The 17,500-nt window shown below is 36.9% G+C and overlaps 4 protein-coding genes across 5 annotated transcripts in view; 2 read left to right on the top strand and 2 right to left on the bottom strand.

Annotated features, from left to right (window-relative positions):
* LOC137996936 (probable ATP-dependent RNA helicase DDX10) overlaps positions 1-7,638 on the bottom strand; it is a 30,776-nt gene extending 23,138 nt beyond the window's left edge. The window contains exons 1-5 of one of the 2 annotated variants that reach the window (XM_068842583.1): positions 7,482-7,638; positions 3,256-3,319; positions 2,452-2,582; positions 1,836-1,916; positions 1,592-1,669 (exon numbers count right to left, since the gene is read on the bottom strand). In XM_068842583.1, coding sequence (XP_068698684.1) covers positions 1,592-1,669; positions 1,836-1,916; positions 2,452-2,582; positions 3,256-3,319; positions 7,482-7,613 — 486 coding nt within the window. In that variant the 5' untranslated portion in view covers positions 7,614-7,638. The remainder of the gene's footprint in view (positions 1-1,591; positions 1,670-1,835; positions 1,917-2,451; positions 2,583-3,255; positions 3,320-7,481) is intronic. The other variant, XM_068842584.1, reaches the window with a different exon arrangement.
* Positions 7,639-7,678: 40 nt separating this feature from the next.
* On the top strand, positions 7,679-9,090 carry LOC137996938 (cystatin-B-like). The gene is made up of 3 exons (XM_068842586.1): positions 7,679-7,835; positions 8,034-8,135; positions 8,710-9,090. The coding sequence occupies exons 1-3, from the start codon at positions 7,764-7,766 to the stop codon at positions 8,836-8,838; spliced, it is 303 nt and encodes a 100-aa protein (XP_068698687.1). The 5' UTR covers positions 7,679-7,763; the 3' UTR covers positions 8,839-9,090.
* A 491-nt stretch (positions 9,091-9,581) lies between these two features.
* LOC137996937 (protein MIX23-like) lies at positions 9,582-13,462 on the bottom strand. The gene is made up of 5 exons (XM_068842585.1): positions 13,374-13,462; positions 11,996-12,121; positions 10,497-10,643; positions 10,197-10,256; positions 9,582-10,097 (listed from the first exon to the last, which is right to left on the bottom strand). The coding sequence occupies exons 1-5, from the start codon at positions 13,431-13,433 to the stop codon at positions 10,053-10,055; spliced, it is 438 nt and encodes a 145-aa protein (XP_068698686.1). The 5' UTR covers positions 13,434-13,462; the 3' UTR covers positions 9,582-10,052.
* Positions 13,463-13,564: 102 nt separating this feature from the next.
* LOC137994549 (tubulin polyglutamylase ttll-5-like) lies at positions 13,565-15,906 on the top strand. Its single transcript, XM_068840132.1, has one exon. The coding sequence runs from the start codon at positions 13,759-13,761 to the stop codon at positions 15,886-15,888; it is 2,130 nt and encodes a 709-aa protein (XP_068696233.1). The 5' UTR covers positions 13,565-13,758; the 3' UTR covers positions 15,889-15,906.
* The last annotated feature ends 1,594 nt before the right edge of the window (positions 15,907-17,500 follow it).

Raw genomic sequence — 17,500 nt, 5'->3', positions numbered from 1 at the left:
TCTTGAAATCAAAATCATGCAAGTGTAACTTGATTGATCATGGAGACTGAAGTATCAAAACAGAGTCAGAGGAAAAAAGACTGCTACAGTGTAAGTACCTAAGACAAAGGAGGAAATTAAAAGGATGCAGTGCTCCAGATAAGATTTGGAGGCAGGGTTCCCTCGGCTGCAAGTAATTTGCAGGGGTCAAACTGCAGTCAGTTTTAGTGGGTATCTGCATGTTCCCTCCCGTCTATTCCTTGATTTGTCGGGTCAGATATTCAGCTTTGTCAGGTTTTTGACCCTAGACTGCCTTCAATCTGGATCACAGGATGTGATCCAGATGTGTCTAATCTGGATCATCCACAGGATAAGGAAGTTGCCTGTATCCTGTGTGGAAGACACTTGATTGTGTCTAAAAACAATAATACATGTATGTGTAGGTGCCTGTGCACCTGGGAGCAAGGAGCCAGGGATGTCGCTAAGCGCTGGCTGCCGGTGAAAATCGCCGCTTGAAAAAGGGGTGATCACAGGTTGAATTTTGACCGTTGATTGAAGTGACTGAGAAGATTACAAATTATTATCTACAAAAGTCATTTTATGTGTTAAAGTGCCACTATGATGAAAATTTTGCATGTCCTTTTTTCTTTAGATTCTGAAAATAGACGTACTAAATAGGTATCATGCCAATTTTTATCTCCAAATTCCCACAGAAAATATGATTATTGTAACATACATTGTAGTTTTTCGGTTTTCGCTGTCCGCCATTACTTGAACGGCAAATGACTGTGAGCGAGGAAAAGGGTTGGGTCTAGTCGGATCGCCTGGGGTCTGACATCATATGCGCAACGCTCAAAATAAACGTGGCTAATTTCCCATGCCGTCTATGAGATGTGAGAGATCACCGAGTTGCTTTTTGCTGAATGATATTATATACGTTACTCCTTGATTGACTTGTTCGCTTTGTCAAACGCCCACGAAGCGATGCACGTATGACGTCATGAGCAAAGTCTTGCGTGAAGACCGCTTACAAAATAATCGCAGGCTTCTCCAATGCCGTCCGAGTAATGGCAGACAGATTTTTAGCGGTTTTTGTCTCAGACTGGCTATTTCCGGATTTATCTCCCTTCTATCATTCCAAATTTAAATGCATTGTATTATTTTGAACATATTGACTTAATGGACGTTGAAAAAATTCGAAAAGAAAACCAAAAATTTTCGTCGTAGTGGCACTTTAACAAAAAAAATTGAATATCTGTTAGTATACGGAATTATCACTAGAATTTATTGATACTGGAAATGAAACAAAAGCTTTGTTTTAAGTAATGCTGTGCATGTCTTCAGTTAGTCTTTCCCCGTATTCGCCATCTTGAAGAACCCCGGGTATTGTGAGATACTGGGAACAATCTTGTTACCCTCTCATGCTCCTGTGCCACCTCAATAGAATCTTCAACTGGACGAGTTTATTCTTACATGTAGCTACATGTACATCCTTGAAGAAGCAGTACAAGGCCTTGCAAAAAGTATAATACTACTAGTAATGATAATATTAAAGGTTCAAGCTTCCACTTCAAAAATTAAAAAAAAGACTATAATGATTGGTGTCCAATACCTTTCCTCCAATGATAAGGCCAGCTGATAGATCATGCTTGCTACCAATTTTACAAAGTACTTCAAATGTTTGATATGCCTTCAAAGAAAACAATTACAGATACATGTACATGTAAGTATTTTACTCAACAACAACATTATTGCATAATTATATATTTACAAGTACTACATGTAAAGGTCATTTAAAAATTATATGTAAAGGACTTTCACTACTTATTTACATGCAGGTGAATGGAAGTACTCACAAGTTCACGTGTAGGAGAGATTATCAGGGCCCCAAGACCGTCAAGTGATGTCCATCGCAGTTTCCATAGTGTTTCAATCACCTATTTAAAAAAACCAAACAAACCTTAATGTTTACTGCTGGAGGTGTTGACCATTAATAGATAACATTAAAGTCCCTGTAACGCTTATTTTTTTCACCATTTTTTAACTTTTCGTTTACATGTATAGTGTCTGCAGTGTAGTACTTCAAGAATTTTTCCCTGATAGTGTATCTGTTGCAGGTCATTTTGTTCCTTAGGATAATTTGCAACCAAACTAGGTCATTTTGTTTCAACCAATTATACATCCTCTCTGTTTGCTATGACAAGATCAGGTTTCTCCTCCAATTGATAAACCTTGAACAAATGTAAATGAGGCAATTGACCATTGATACTGAAAATGTACATTCAAAGCCATAGAAGGATTTTTTGATGCAAGGCACTGTTTGATTGAAAGCCACCCTAATTCTCTCCATGGTCTAATGGAATTCCTAAAATTTAATGTCAGATCGTTACAGATGAAATGCATTGTACATGTGATTCAACAATTAAAATGGAACATTTTGAGTGTGGATAAAACACACAGAAGAATCCTCACAGGAATAAGAAATGCCAGAGTTTTTCCTGAGCCAGTCTTAGCAGCTCCAAGTATGTCACAACCTTTCAATGATAATGGTATCCCTGCCTTCTGAATGTCAGTTAAAGTGATGTAACCGGTGTCTCGAAGACCTGAAGAATGAAATTAGTATTAAATTTTACTCATCATTTGAAAATAACACTGGAAAATACATGTACATGTACATCACTGGGATTTTGGTAAAAACACAAATTAATATAAATGAAAAGACAAGAACTAACTATTAAATATTTTTGTACAGTGTAGTCTAAAATTGTTTTGGCGAACAATGTTGTTGAAGCAATTACAATCTAGTATCCAATGCTTTATAATGTTTACCCGGTGCCTTTGGTGCAATGAATGTTGGGCTAAAGTTCCTTTCTTCCCTATTTTGTAAAATTGTGGTTTCCTGGGTAAATTTGGTTAGTGTCGAAGAATTGAGAGTGGTGATGAAAAGCAAGACTTTCCTTGATGTTTTAAGTTTACTTTGAAAGATATGTTGCGAATTGAGAAATTATGCATTTCGGTTGAAACAGTCAAGAGACATAGCTTGAAATTAATTTTAAACTATGTTTTATGCATAAAAGTGGATGGACAAAAAAAACCAGAATTTCATTCTTTAGTTTGCCCTTGTTGGATACCAGATTTGGCCCTTTTGGCCACTTTGGCTATCTATCACAGTGAACAGAATGCAAGCTCATAGAATTACAGTGCTGTGCATTGAACTAATTTTGATGATAATAATCAGTAAAATATTGTTGCAGCACATCGTTAAAAGGATGATACCTTGAAGAGTTCTTTGTGAGATGGGTAACTCCGAAAATTTTGACACAGTAGCTGAACAATCCAGCTGTAACAGATAAAATAATATTATTTGCAAATGAAGATAAGTAATTACCAAATTAATTTTGTGTCTAAACTAAAAAACGTTTGAACCATTACCGGTATTTATTTGGTGGCTCAGTCGCTCAGTAGTCAAATAAAGCAAGTATCACTTGCAGAGTGGCGTGGCAGATCGCTAGACACGACTGACATGACACAGAGCTGCCGAGCCACTCAAAGAGACCTTACTTGTTCTTAAAACTGTTATATTGAATTTTGTTCACTAATAAACCTTACTGCTTCCTTACACATTGATTTTTACTGGTGAGCCATGGAGCCATTTTATTGATACTGCTTCAAAAATGGCCAAGGCAATACAATTTTTGTATTTGCTCCCTTTTCCTACATATTTTTAAAAGCAGCACTCCAAATAAAAAAAAATTCCATTCCGGGTTTTCCCGTTTCAAAAGCCGGGCAACCAAACTTAGGAAACCTCCTAAGAATTTAAATGCTTGCTTGTCTGGGTTTAATTTTAGGCATCTTCCATCTCCATCGCCCATATGTTTGATATAGTCTCTCGCATTAATTTTCCTAATACAATGTTTTGTGAAAACTGCAGATAATCAAAACACAGGAAAATACTCAGCTGCAGCATCTTATCACTTAAAGTACACTGTACTATTGGACATTGACAATAGAAAACCAACAAGTATGTCTCGTGCTGCATATGATTACAGTAATAATTAATTTTCTATTCTTGGCTGAATTGTCCATGGGCAACCAGGCTTTTCATATTACCACAGGTGCCCCAAGCTCACTGTGAGGGAAAGCCAACAAATATATAAGGATTTGTATGGGAAATCCGATAAAGACCAGAGAAGGTAATTTTACAAAAGAATTGTCAATTTAATTGTTGTTATATTGTAGTTGAATAAGTGTGAATATATGAACTTGAACTTGAACTTGAACTTGAACTTAAAAAGCCTAACCTTATTCAATATTGCCATTTTGGGTCGCTTCCTTCCTGTGTGGTTTTTTTTCCAGATTCGACACGAATTAAGCCATTATCAGTTTATCAGTTGTCAACAGTTATAGTAAAATACCAGGGCTGAACACTCAATCTTCATGAGCCCACCAAATTCAGTCAAATATTCCTGGTTAAAATGTTCCCACGATTAAAATTCCACCATAGAATTCAAGGGCAAAGGTTTTATCCATGGTAACGAACAAAGACAAACAATGCCTTGTTACCAAGTCACAAACAAGGACTCACAACCAAGCAGAAACTCAACGGCCGCAGTATGGTGTGCGTTGAGTGTTGAAAAAGGCTCTTTTTCTACAATTGAATTTTAACCGTGGGAACATTTAAACCAGGAATATTTGGCTGAATTTGGTGTGCTCGTGAGAATTGAGTGTTCAGCCTTGGTATTTTACTATAACTGTTGAAAACCGATGAACTGATAATGGCTTAATTTGCATCGAATCTGGAAAAAAAAACACACAGGAAGGAAGAGACCCACAACGGCAATAGAGTTAGGCTTTCTAATTGACAATATTTTCGTAAAATTATCTTCTCACGTCTTTTATTGGGATTCCCATACAAATCCAAGTACAGTATGTAGTGTATTTTTGTTGGCTTTTCCTCACACTGAGCTTGGGGCACCTGTAATCTCATAAAACTGCTTAACATGCACATGTGTAAACTGTGGCTACAGCCTACATGTATACAGTGCAGACCAGAAATATGCGTCCTACGCAGACGCAAAACGCACGCGCGTTTTTTGCGCACACACATTTTTAAATGCGCGTTTCCAAACGCGCATTTGATGCGCGTTTTTTCTTTTGTTATGCAAACTCGTATCGTAGATGTGATGTTCATTGTTCCACGAAACAATAGACAGACGATAAAATGAATATTTAATTTCTGTAATCAACTTACCAGAACATTTGAATTGAAGAGTGGTGTCAACTGACCAATGTGAGTTTTCGAAACGAACCTACAAAGTTTTTTTTTTTTCTTTCGACATTCACTGGATGAAAAATAATAAAACTCTGTTGTCATCCTGCAGCTGACCACTGATAGTTAAGTTATTTTGACCTTTCTGTTGCCGAAACTGCAGTTTGGATCGTTGTCACAGAAAATGCCAAACAACGAAGAAAATAATTATGTAGACGTAGCTTCTGACTTTTCCGCCAATTCTTTGCAATAAAAGTGCTTTGCCGAAAATTTGTTGAGCTTAAGAATTTCGGGAAAAAAAGAAAACAGCGCTACTGAGGAGTTTTTGTAACATCCCAAGTTTTTCGCGAAGGTCAAATACTGAGAATGGCGCCACAGAAGTCGTCATGAGATAACTGCTTTGAGGCTCCGACAAGTAAACATTTGGTTCCAGGCTCTCAAACAAAGGAAGACGACATTAGGGCCGTTTATACGAGAGAAAATAAGCCGTGGCTTACTCTAGCCGCGGCGTACATACATGTAATACGCGAAAGGGACTATTTATACGAGTATAAACTCCCAGGCCAGGATAAGCCGCGGCTTGAGAAAGCCGTGAACGTAGATTTTGTACCATTTACACCGGGTGTTCGCGTCTTATGTATGCCGCGACCAAAGTAAGCCGCGGCTTATTTCCCTTTTTTGTCACACAGGGTTTCACTCTGTATGCTTCCAGCCAACCCCGTGTTAATTCTCCTCCGTAAAGCTTAACTAAAGAAAGAAATTGGTGCAGAAGATATCTTAAAGGGGAGATTTTTCAAACTCCGAGCGCATTCCAGTGAATCTTGCTGAAGTGATACAGCTTCAATTTGCAAAAGGACACAATGCCGAGACGCCTTTTGAATGTCACGCACGCATTACAAAAATTATTTTGAAATATAGGAGAAAGTACCGGTATTACAGATGGCGTAAGTAAGTTTTGTTTGCGAATGAATATACTCCTTATTTCGTTGATTTTACTGCATTTCACTGCGCCGTTCGTCCAAGTCTTGCTCTTAGCGATATTTGTTATTGATCGACTAACTTTACTGACCGTCGATTTCTGTTGGCAAAACCGATGTCTTTCAAATTGAAAATAGTCCTGTTTTACGTTTTAATCACAGGAAAATATTTATTTCCCTCATTATGTTATTTGTTGATGCAGCGAGAAGTGAAAGTAATTTTCAAATGTCTGAAATTAAATATGAAGCGGAAGCGAGTGCATTGTTGACTCGAATTTCACTTGGAAGCATGCGTTACGTTATTTGAAATTTTGTCAAACACTTCACTGTTGACATAGCCATTGTCTTGCGCTGAAACTAACAATAAAACTTAAACAATGAAAAGACAATGGGCCAACTCATACATACTAATTATCTTTGATGAATGCGCGTGTTACAAACGCAGACGCGTGTGCGCAATTTTCGTATGCTCGTTTCGCACACGTTTTTTGGGACGCATATTTCTGGTCTGCACTGTATGAGGCAACGTGGTTCATGGCTATGCATCTTTGCTGCTACATAAGTTTCCATTTTGCTTCTATCTCTTACATGGATCAGTGACACTTAAAGAATGAGGTATAGCGATGTTTCTCATGACGTCATTCATTGTTATTAATAGGCTGATTTAGCAACAGAGCGGGAACGTCAGTGGCAACATCGTGCGCAGCAAAACTACCAATGAGAATTTAGAATAGAGAAGAAAAGAGTGGAGTCTACTCTATTCTGAACTCTCATTGGTGTTTTTTCTGCGCGAGCCGTCGCCACTGACGATCCCGTTCTGTTGCTAAATCAGCCTAATATGCCAACCAGAACCTAATTGGCTATTGAAATAATGAATTCTTTTGTTCCGTGGTTGGCAAATTTTGAATATCAAAAGAAATGTGACGCTAATGTTTGTAAACAAGAAATATCGCTAGAAAAGAGATTTTTTTTTGTTCAGTTTTAGCCATTGTTTGAACTTATCCATGTAGCCAAGTAAGTGTAGCCGCATAGCCACAGTTTGCCCATTTGCCCGTAACAGAGTAGCCGGTATTCTACAGTAATCCAAAGAGGAGATGATGTACCCGTGCGTTTTTTGGCCATCACCGCAAAAATGAATTGAGGCAAAAGAGTGAATTGAAAGCACGCAAGTACGGAGGATTCTAATGGTAAAAAGGCCACATAATAACTATTAAAGAACAAGTGGAACCTCGTTAATATACTAAGTCGGAACTTACTTCTTTGCAACGTGCCTCTAACTCCTTAATCTCAATCTCCTCTTTTGCCCACTCTTCTTTTCTTCGTGTCCTTTTACTTTTCTGTGATGTTTTCCACAGTGATCTCTTTTTCCGAGCCCCTCTGTCCGCCATGTTCCTTGGTAACCGAGCCAAAACCGGTGGTGGTACTGGGACGAGGAAACCGGCTAAGTTGAGAAATGATATCACGCTCACGAGTGATACTGATATTTTTTTTCTTTCTTGCAACACTAGCACGTGAGGTTAACCCGGTCATAAAGCAAAATGAATCCAGTGTGCGGTGGAACCAGTGAACTAAAACAGGCCGACGAAAATGTGCAAAAGATTTGCGATCAGGTCTCTTTTTCAATTACTTTCATTTGTATTTGATTTTTTTCGCAGGAAGCTGCTGCGCCCCTTATGAAAGGGTGCTAGAGAGGAACATTGATACATACTTTGGGATACAGAAACCAAGGCTTGAAGAATTAAGGATTTAAATCTCAGCCCTTCTCTAGCCGTTCTTCGTGTTGATTCACAATGTTGTGCTGTTGTTAGGTAAAGGGGGAAGCAGAGAACAAAGCAGGGACAAAATTTAGTCAGTTTGTGGCCAAATCATACAAGACTCAAGTGGTAGCTGGAACAAATTACTTCATAAAGGCGAGTGTCATCATAATGGCGAATGTCAGCTTTTGAAGCAAAAATCTACCTCTTTTGCTAAGTGAGCCAACCATACTGAAACTTTTGAGGAAGATTTAAAACTCCTAAAGAGAGGGAGGGGTTTAAAGTGCATAATCACACACTCAAGCCTTTACAGTTGGGAACTAGCACTTTATTGGGCTCAAGTGCAGAATACTCTACGGTGTTCGATACGATTAATGATACTGTAACGATTTTACTTTCAAAAGACCTTTCACTTCCACAAAACAAATTGCTCCATGAAGACACAAAAAATCGAGGTGCGGCTAAACATACAAAGGGTATCAAATAATGTCCTATTTATATTATTAGTAACCGTGAGTCATGAATCATTGTCACGCACAGTCCAGCAAGGCTTTTTCAACACTCTGCCACAAATTGCACTGAATAGGACTAAAAGCTCTTGTAATCTGATACATGTATTTTCTTCAGAGAATGCTGCCAAATGGTAACAATGCTGGTAAGGTATTCTGCAGTTTCTTCCTTTCTTATTTATAATTTATCATTTATGCTATTGCATTACTCTTCTTTGCAGGTTGATGTCGGTGATGGTAACTTTGTCCACTTACGTGTGTATCAAACATTGCCTCATGCTGGATCAACCCTGGAACTTTCAGCGATCAAGACTGGGATGAAGGAAGATGATGCCTTACAATATTTTTGAGAATTTACCACACTTTTAGACCCCCATTTGTTTGTTAATTTTTTGTTTTGTTTTTTGTTTTGCAAAAATTTATCATAACACCTGCACTCTGGCCCAGCGCCTATCAGTCTCCTGTGGCTGGGTGGTTGAGCGTCCTAATATTATTATTGTTTTGAATCATGTCTGAAGAACCCAGAACTATTTTGGAGTATGCCTGAGTTGCCATCATCACCTGCACAACTTTTAAAAATTAAAGTCAAGTGAATGACACCATCTCATGGGGACATCCAGGTTCTCCTAGCTTTTTGAACTTCTGATATTACTATTCTAGATTATCTAACACTGAGCGTCCTCCAGGAGAATCTTAACATGCAGGCCAACGTATCCTGAAAAATGTCATTTGATGCACATAGTTATGTGGTTTGATATTTCAAGCCTCCCTGTCAAAAATGGCTCTTTATTGAATGGTACATGTATATGATTCTAGAGACAGAAGAAAAAAAAAGACTCTTTCAAATACATTTTTTTTCCAATAATTTTTAAATTGGGATCAAATACAGGGAACTTTTGCACTGCAAAATTATATCCTACAAGGTAGCACAATAAAATTTTAAAAAATATAATGAAACTGTGTGAGAGTTTTTGTATTAAATACACTTTACAAGGTTGATAATTTTTCCACTGCTTACTTTGTTCAGCCTTTGGGACTGGTAATTGAGCCTCGCAAATGTGATGAGACCAAAAAAAAAAAAACAAATACAAAATTGGTAAAAATCTCTGCCTTTATTAAACATTTCAACTTACAACTAATTTGTGTGAGATGGCCTGTTGGATGTTTATGTGTTCTTTGTCTTGAACAGCTGGGAAAATGATTGACAACTGCAAAGTCTAGTACTGTACAAAAAAATTCTCAACTCTCCCTTTAGAAATTTATTTTTATCCATAAATTTGATCAAGGGAGAATAGTAAATGACCAGATGTACTTGTACTCTAAGATGATTTCAAAGAAATTGGTCAAACCAAACCTGACTATAGTCTGGTGTTTAAGAACTATTTTGCTGTTTGACAATGGCAAGACAATTGCTGTCAATGGTACTGTTGTATCTCTTATTAGATTGTGGTAAGGTCAGATAACTGCACACTTCATTTACAAACTTGTAGCTGATAATGTAAGCTAAAGGGATGGACATTTCAATATTACATGGCCAAAAATAATAATTAGTATTGTTCAAATGTCATTGTGGTGGTTTGAATGACTTCCAGCATCGCTCATTGAAAACCTGCAAGGTGATAATAAAAAGCATATTTTACAATCTAAAGACCAAAGAAAGAAAATAAAAGGGAAAAAGTAGAGGTTAAATTATTCCTGAGAATACTACCTTGAAGGTTCGCTGTCGTATAACTTCTTCTACACTGAGTTCTGATTGCATTAATCTAAGCTGTAAGAAAAAAATGGTATTCAGTTCAAATATACAGTAACTATGAATAGCTCTAGTCACAAGAACACAATAACAAAAGGAAATTACACTGGGTTTGTTTGGAAAGTTGAAATTTATCAAAGAATGGATTAAAATGTGAATTTATGTCTTCTGTTCCCCTTTAACTGAAAAGCAGGAGGCTGAAAGACAAAGTGTATTCTTAAAACATCATGATACATACAATGTACCGATCCCTCATACCTTTGTTTGTTCCTTTCTAAGGTCTCTCATTGCATGCACATCATCAGGATTGCGATCCCTTCTTTCTCGTAGCAGTTGGGTATTTTTATTAACTTCATTGATGCACTTCTTTATGGCCTGCTCTCTTGTCTGGTAGCCAGCTAGCAGCTGTTAAAACATTAAAAAAACCACACTTCAATTTCTTTTGATGTAACTTGATCATTTTGTGCTGTGAGGTTCTGGAAAGAAATGTTGTATGTGACTGACATTTGGACAGCCTGAGCACAAGTTATCTTCAGAGTCAAACAGGTGACTACCACTGAGGTTGTTCAACCATCAGTACAAGGAATTGAGTCCTTCTTGGAAGTACATTTACATGACATTGTTACTACACTTCCTGGAGTGATCCAATTTCACCAAAGCATATCATTATTGGGTTCAAATAATTTTCAGTCATTTAGTGCATTTATTTGTTACCCCATTCACCCATGAAGTGGTCCCACTGATGAGTAAAATCATCTGGCAGCAGAATAGAGAGAAAGGTAATAATAATAATAATAATAATAATAATAATAATAATAATTATTATTATTATTATTATTATTATTAATTATTATTAGTATTATATTGTAAATTTAAGATTGTTTAAGAATTTGTTTATTTTAAATTATTATTATTACTATTATTATTATTATTATTATTATTATTATTAACAGTGTTTTCGGATATCATGCAAATTATGGACAGTGTTGTGGAAGGAAGGCTCGCGACCGTTTCAAGAGCTTTACATCAATGGGCATGGTGTTTCAGAATGACCATGAAAAGAAAAATTATTATTATAATTATTATTATTATCTCGCAGTATAAAACTTTGGAATGCTGTCCACATTATGAGTAGTACAGTATAGGGTGCATAACATAACCTACACCACTTGAGAAGCTACACTTAGAAGTACAAAAAGTTCGTTACGGAACCTAGTACAATTCTAATATACATATTAATATGAATCTCTCAACTTAGAGAGCTAATTCAGAATGTTATTAAATTCTATACTCTGTAAAACCTACACAAAAACATGATGATATTATCTCTACTAAAAGCCTATTTAGAAAGTTATTCAGTTTTTATACTCTCATTATCTCTTATAAACCTACACGAGGCCATCATAATCTGGTGATCTCTATTAAAAGCCTATTAAGAATCATATCAAACTCTTATACACTATAAAAACTGCATAGAAAATCAGTAAAATACAGGTTTTGGGACAATACTTGTGTTTCTGGATTTCTGAAGAAAAAAGAAAATCTAAAATCTAGTGTCCTTAGCGCCCTAACTAAGTATTTATCTTGTTATTATCATTATTATTATCATTATTATTATTATTATGGCATTCAAATGAATAAATCCCCCTCTAAGTTAAGAAAAACTCTTCACTAGTGATAGTAAGGAAGTCCATCTTAGAGCAGTGAGCTCAGAATATATGTACAAAGTTAAAACAATGTCTCTACAGTTTCATTACCTCAGTGTAAAGTTCACGACATTTCTGCTCTGCATTGATTTCTCCAGAGAAAGAGGATAAGGGAACACTTTTATTCAACTCATAAATTATCTTGTCATCAATTAGCCTTAAAACTTTTAAGGCTTCCTGCAAAAAATGGCATTCTTTAGTTAATTATAATTATTAAAAAACAAATTTAATAGACCTATGAAATACATGCAAAGAGAGCATAGGAAAACAACAATATATGAACCGCTACAGTATGATGCTTAAGACAGGACTAAAATTGATCATGACTTTTGTTTTCATGTTTTTTTTTTGTTATAAAGTATGGTCATATTCTCACATTTGTGCTTTGCATGGAAATATTTGCACAAGAATATTAGAATTTAGTTGTATATCCAGAAGAATCATATTGTATATAAACTTGGATTAAATGGACCTACTGTATTCTTGTGTAAATACAACAGCTGTATATGTGCATATGTTGAACAGGTTCAGGTACAGCTCTGTTTTCATTGAAATAATATTATTATTATGTTGATAAAATTTATGATATGAAAAGTTGGTCTTATCAAACAAGTTGATAGAGGCACAATTGTCGCCAAGGATTGTGGAATAAAAGTTTGAACAGTAACTACTTCGTCATGTCACTTTAATGCATCAAAGTTCCAAGTAGGGGGATTTCTGGTGAAAGTTTGGGAGAACTCGAAAAAGCCGTGAAAACACTCGCCTGCGGCTCGTGTTCCCACAGCATTTCTCGTTCTCCCAAACTTTCACTCGTGTTTCTATAACTTGATAGAAACACGGTACATGTTTTCTATTTCTTAATCATTACTTTGTACTAGTCCTGATAGCACTTTCCCTGATGGTTATTTAGTGTCCATTAAAATTATTTTCTGCATCTCTCCGGCAATCATCAACATCATCATCTTCATCATCATCATCATCATCATTATTAAAATGTGACACAAATGTAGACAATAAGATCCACAAAAGGCTCAGTTTTCAGAGACATAAAAGGAGTAAGCTCCCATGGGTTTCCTGTGGCTCAGTGATCAAGCATCCGAACAAGAAGGTTGTACAATGTACATGTACAGTGTAGCTTAGGTTAAATTCATTTGGGGTGGCCACTACGATCATTTTCGGAGTATGACGCAACATTTTATTTTAGGTGTACAGTTTTCAGGAAGGTAGCATCTCCTTGCCTGCAATTTTGGGATAATACAGAATAAACATAACGGGCGATATTGGTAAATTGTGTAAATTGGGAAATTATAAACGATCCAGTTAGGAGCTTTCAAGTCGAATCGATCCACCCTCTAACGACTCGTTTTCCAGAATTGAGTCAGTTTCCGCGACCAAATATGTTTTTAGAATTATATCATAAGTTAATTACCTTAAATTGACCAAAATCTTCGCAAGACATTTGACTGAGTTCATTCCCACCGGCCGCCATTTTGACTCACGTGTTGTCGACTCCTGATTTTTCATTACCATTACATGAACACTATATCGAACTGCTGACCCCACAAAAACCATGCCGGAAATAGTGAGCCTGCTGAGCCTGTTACGTCATAAACTGTTCCAAACCAAATTAATTTTGTATGATGTTTCGAATACCTGTTCGATCAAGAAGTTTTGAGAGCTAACAATATTTGCCACAAGTCGTCAAAGATCGTCATGACCTTTGAAGTGGTCAAGCCACGTTTTAAGATCATTTTGCGTGCTGAACAGAAAGATGTCAGGCGGTATTTGTTAGAATCTCTTCTTGGTATTGCTAAATGACTTCCGTCGTTTTCAGGCTTTGCGACAAAGCACCAGACATCCTCAGAGAAGTGTGCTTAGAACGTGGCTGGGAGGAGTACTGCGAAGACGAGTGTGAGACAGACGGAGCTTGGAATTTGTGGTGGAAAACCCAAGGATTCACTTTAAGTGAATATGAAACTTGTCATCCCTGGCAGCGTTTAAACCACTTTCCAAAATCTTCTAATATCACGAAGAAAGATGGTTTGGCAAGGAACCTTAGACGATTGAAGACCTCTTATGGAGGTTCTATGTTTGATTTTTTTCCCCAGACCTTTATTCTTCCGAACGAGTACAAGAAATTTGTGGCAGAATTTTCCAAACAAGAGGGTGATAAAAAAGGATCAAATTACTGGATATGCAAACCCACAGAGCAGTCTTGTGGACGTGGGATTTTCATTTTCCAAGATTTGCACGATTTCACTTATGACTGTGCTGTTGTTGTGCAAAAATATATAATCAAGCCACTTCTCATTTCTGGCTACAAATTTGATCTTCGTCTGTATGCAATTGTGACATCATACCACCCTTTCCACCTGTATATCTACCATGAGGGTATTGTGAGATTTAGCACGGAAAGATTTGATTTGTCCAGCCTAAACAACCGCTTTTCACATCTCACAAATACAAGTATCAATAAAACTGGACCACAGTATTTAGCTGAAAAAGAGAGCATTGGTATTGGTTGTAAATGGACGTTGAGTCAACTGCGAGTCTACTTACACAAGCACAATTTCGACGATCGGATGTTGTGGCATCGCATAACAACAATCATTATTCTTACCCTTTTGTCGCAAGTCCAAGATATACCAGATGACACTTCCAACTGTTTTGAGATGTTTGGTTTTGACATTCTTGTGGATGAAAATATGAAGCCTTGGCTTTTGGAAGTCAATTTCTCACCAGCGCTGGGGAATGACTGCAGCCAAGATGACATAGTCAAGAGACCTTTGTTAAATGACATCCTGGAAATTTTAAATTTTAGTGAAATTGACATTAAACGTGGAGGAAAGGACAACGACAATATAGTGAATAGTAAGAAGAGTTTTAAGAAAAGATGTGTAAAGCATCGTACTCTGAAAAGCGTCCACAAACCTATCCTTTCAAACCAGGTAGTTGAGGAGAGTTCCAAAACCATTTTTAATATGTCTGCTGGAAAAGGTGAATCTGACTTGAAGATAAATAACAGTTTGGGGGAGAAAGGTCCTGTGTTTGGCAGAAATGAAGAAAAGAGAAGGAAATCGTTTCGAACATACCAGAAGCCCAGCTCAAAGTTAAAACTGTCAAGCAGTAAGAGAAATAGTTCATCAGAAGAATTTCTTATGGCTTCAGTGGAGAACTGTGATAGTTCATTGAAATTGAATTCAGCAACGGAAGAATTAAAGGAAAAAGAGGTTCATCTTGAATATTCTTCCAAAGAGGTTGAATGTGGTCTTGATAAGCCTGCTAAGGACATTTCAAAAGAAGGAAAAAAACAGACGTTCTCTGGGAAAGCAACAGAAGATGAAAAAAAAGATTTAATTGAAATTTGCTGTGAAGGAGGCGAAAAGGCAAGGAGAGTACCAAACCAAGCTAGAAGCCAAAGGCAAACATTGGCATCCACAAATTTGTCAATTCCTGAACAAAACAGGCATGAACAGGGCTGTAATTTGTGTGTGCATTGCTACAAATCAGACATGTCATTCATTTATTCAATGAAAACATTTGATGACAATGCTCTTCATCATTCAAGCATGGAAACCTTAGGTGATTCATGCTTGCAGTTGTCTTCAAAGCTCCCCAGGGAGCTTCAGAGAAGCAAAAAGGGAACCTGTGCCACTTTAAAACCCCAGATAGGCAACTGCATTCTTGCATTTCCTTTCAATCATGTAACATTTAAGATCTGTCAAGGAAGGTTAGACCTGAAGGTTGTGATTGGGGAGATGAGAAAAATATTGAAAGCAATCAGTACTGAGGTAAAGTCGCAGTCATCAAATGTTTGTAGCAATAGTACTGTCTTAGATTTATCACAACCATATTGGGGTTTTAGATCATCATTAAATGCATTCTATAGTATCTTACAACTAAAAGCTGGAGAAGTATCAACAGACACAGTGAGAAACAAATAAAAATTTTTAGTTATAATATTATGGGTATGTTTCCTTTTTATTTCTTGTTAAAAAGGGACAAAGCATTAAGATGTGCTAAGAATGACATATATATATATATCAATTGGTTTTACAGGTGCATCAAGGCTGTTATATATACATCAAAATTCACCAGATAAATATTACATGTTAAACAATGTTACACTTTAATACATCATATTTGTGATACTTTCGATCGAGTTTTAAACACATCAAGATACTTGATAACATACACCAAATGACTGCTAACGTCCGTGTCTTTTATAGATCTACACCATTCGTTTTCGTGATATATAATACATCAAGATCCGAGCACTTCTGACATTAGGACATTAATACCACCACAGGCACCCCTAAGCTCAGTGTGAGCATGCCCGCCAAAAATATAAGGAATATATAGGAATCCCGATAAAAGGCTGAAAAAATTCCCAATTAAAAAGCCTAACTTTGCCATTGTGACGACGCGATTTGAGTCATTTTTCAATTACTCAGTTGTCAACAATATGATAACATCCCATTAGGCTGGGCACTCGATTCTCAAGGGCCCACGAATTTGAGTCAAATAATCCTTGATAAAAACGTTCCGACGATCATAATTCCACATCAGAATCAATTGACAAAGATTGAACTTTCATTTCAACCCACCATCAACGCAATAGCAGTCCTGCAAGCGACCTCAGGAGGTAGTTTGTTCACTTGATTGCAAGTGGAGGCGCTTTATCACTTAAGTGGCCACGGCCTCGACCGATGATAACAACCTGAGCCTTACCAGGGTGGCAGACCGGAGATTGTCAACCGCAACTTTCTTTATTGCCCTGGGCTTCCTACATGACGGCATTGTCTCAGTCGTCCAATCACAGTCACGCCTCCATCGTATTGACAAACTTCAAAAACACATTTGCGAAGCCGGAAGGCGTTGAAAGATGCGAAAATGATACCCTGCGAGCAGAGTCGCTTTCGATCTTCCTAGAAAAGTCGGGAAGAGGAAAGAAGATTCTGCCAGCGTAGCCCCCCACGTAGGCTAGCCGCCTCTACTTTCTTTGATTTGCCGCTCATCCAAAGAAATGGATGAGTCAGTCCAGTTTAGACTTGTCAAACCTGTTTTTTTTAATTTGTGCGCGTGATCAATCGCCACGCGTCATCAATATTTTTTTAACTTTTTTACAACAGCGTGACAGCGAATAATAATAATAATAATAATAATAATAATAATAATAATAATAATAATAATAGACCGGTTTTCAATTGAGTGTCGAAAGCAATTAGCGAATTGCTTTGGTTTTGCACTACTTCACTCAATGATTGGTTCAAAGTTCTCGCTCCACATTTTCAACCAATCAGAAGTAAAACCAAAACCAATTGTGGCTCGCGCGTTCACATTTTCCCGCGCTTTGTGTCGGCTACGTGTAATTACTTCGAGTTTTGATTGGTTTACTGGATTGTCTCCGTCCTTTGTGATTGGCCAAAGTAATTACTTTGGTTTTGGTTTTACGACACTCGATTGAAACTCGCTTTATTAATAATAATAATAATAATAATATTGATATTAATATTAACAATAATAATAATAATAATAATAATAATAATAATAGTT

The sequence above is a fragment of the Montipora foliosa genome, chromosome 3, assembly GCF_036669935.1.
Source record: "Montipora foliosa isolate CH-2021 chromosome 3, ASM3666993v2, whole genome shotgun sequence".
Classification (NCBI taxonomy): Eukaryota; Metazoa; Cnidaria; class Anthozoa; order Scleractinia; family Acroporidae; genus Montipora; species Montipora foliosa.
Note: the sequence above shows the minus strand (reverse complement) of the source record. Positions and strands in the feature narration are given on the sequence as shown.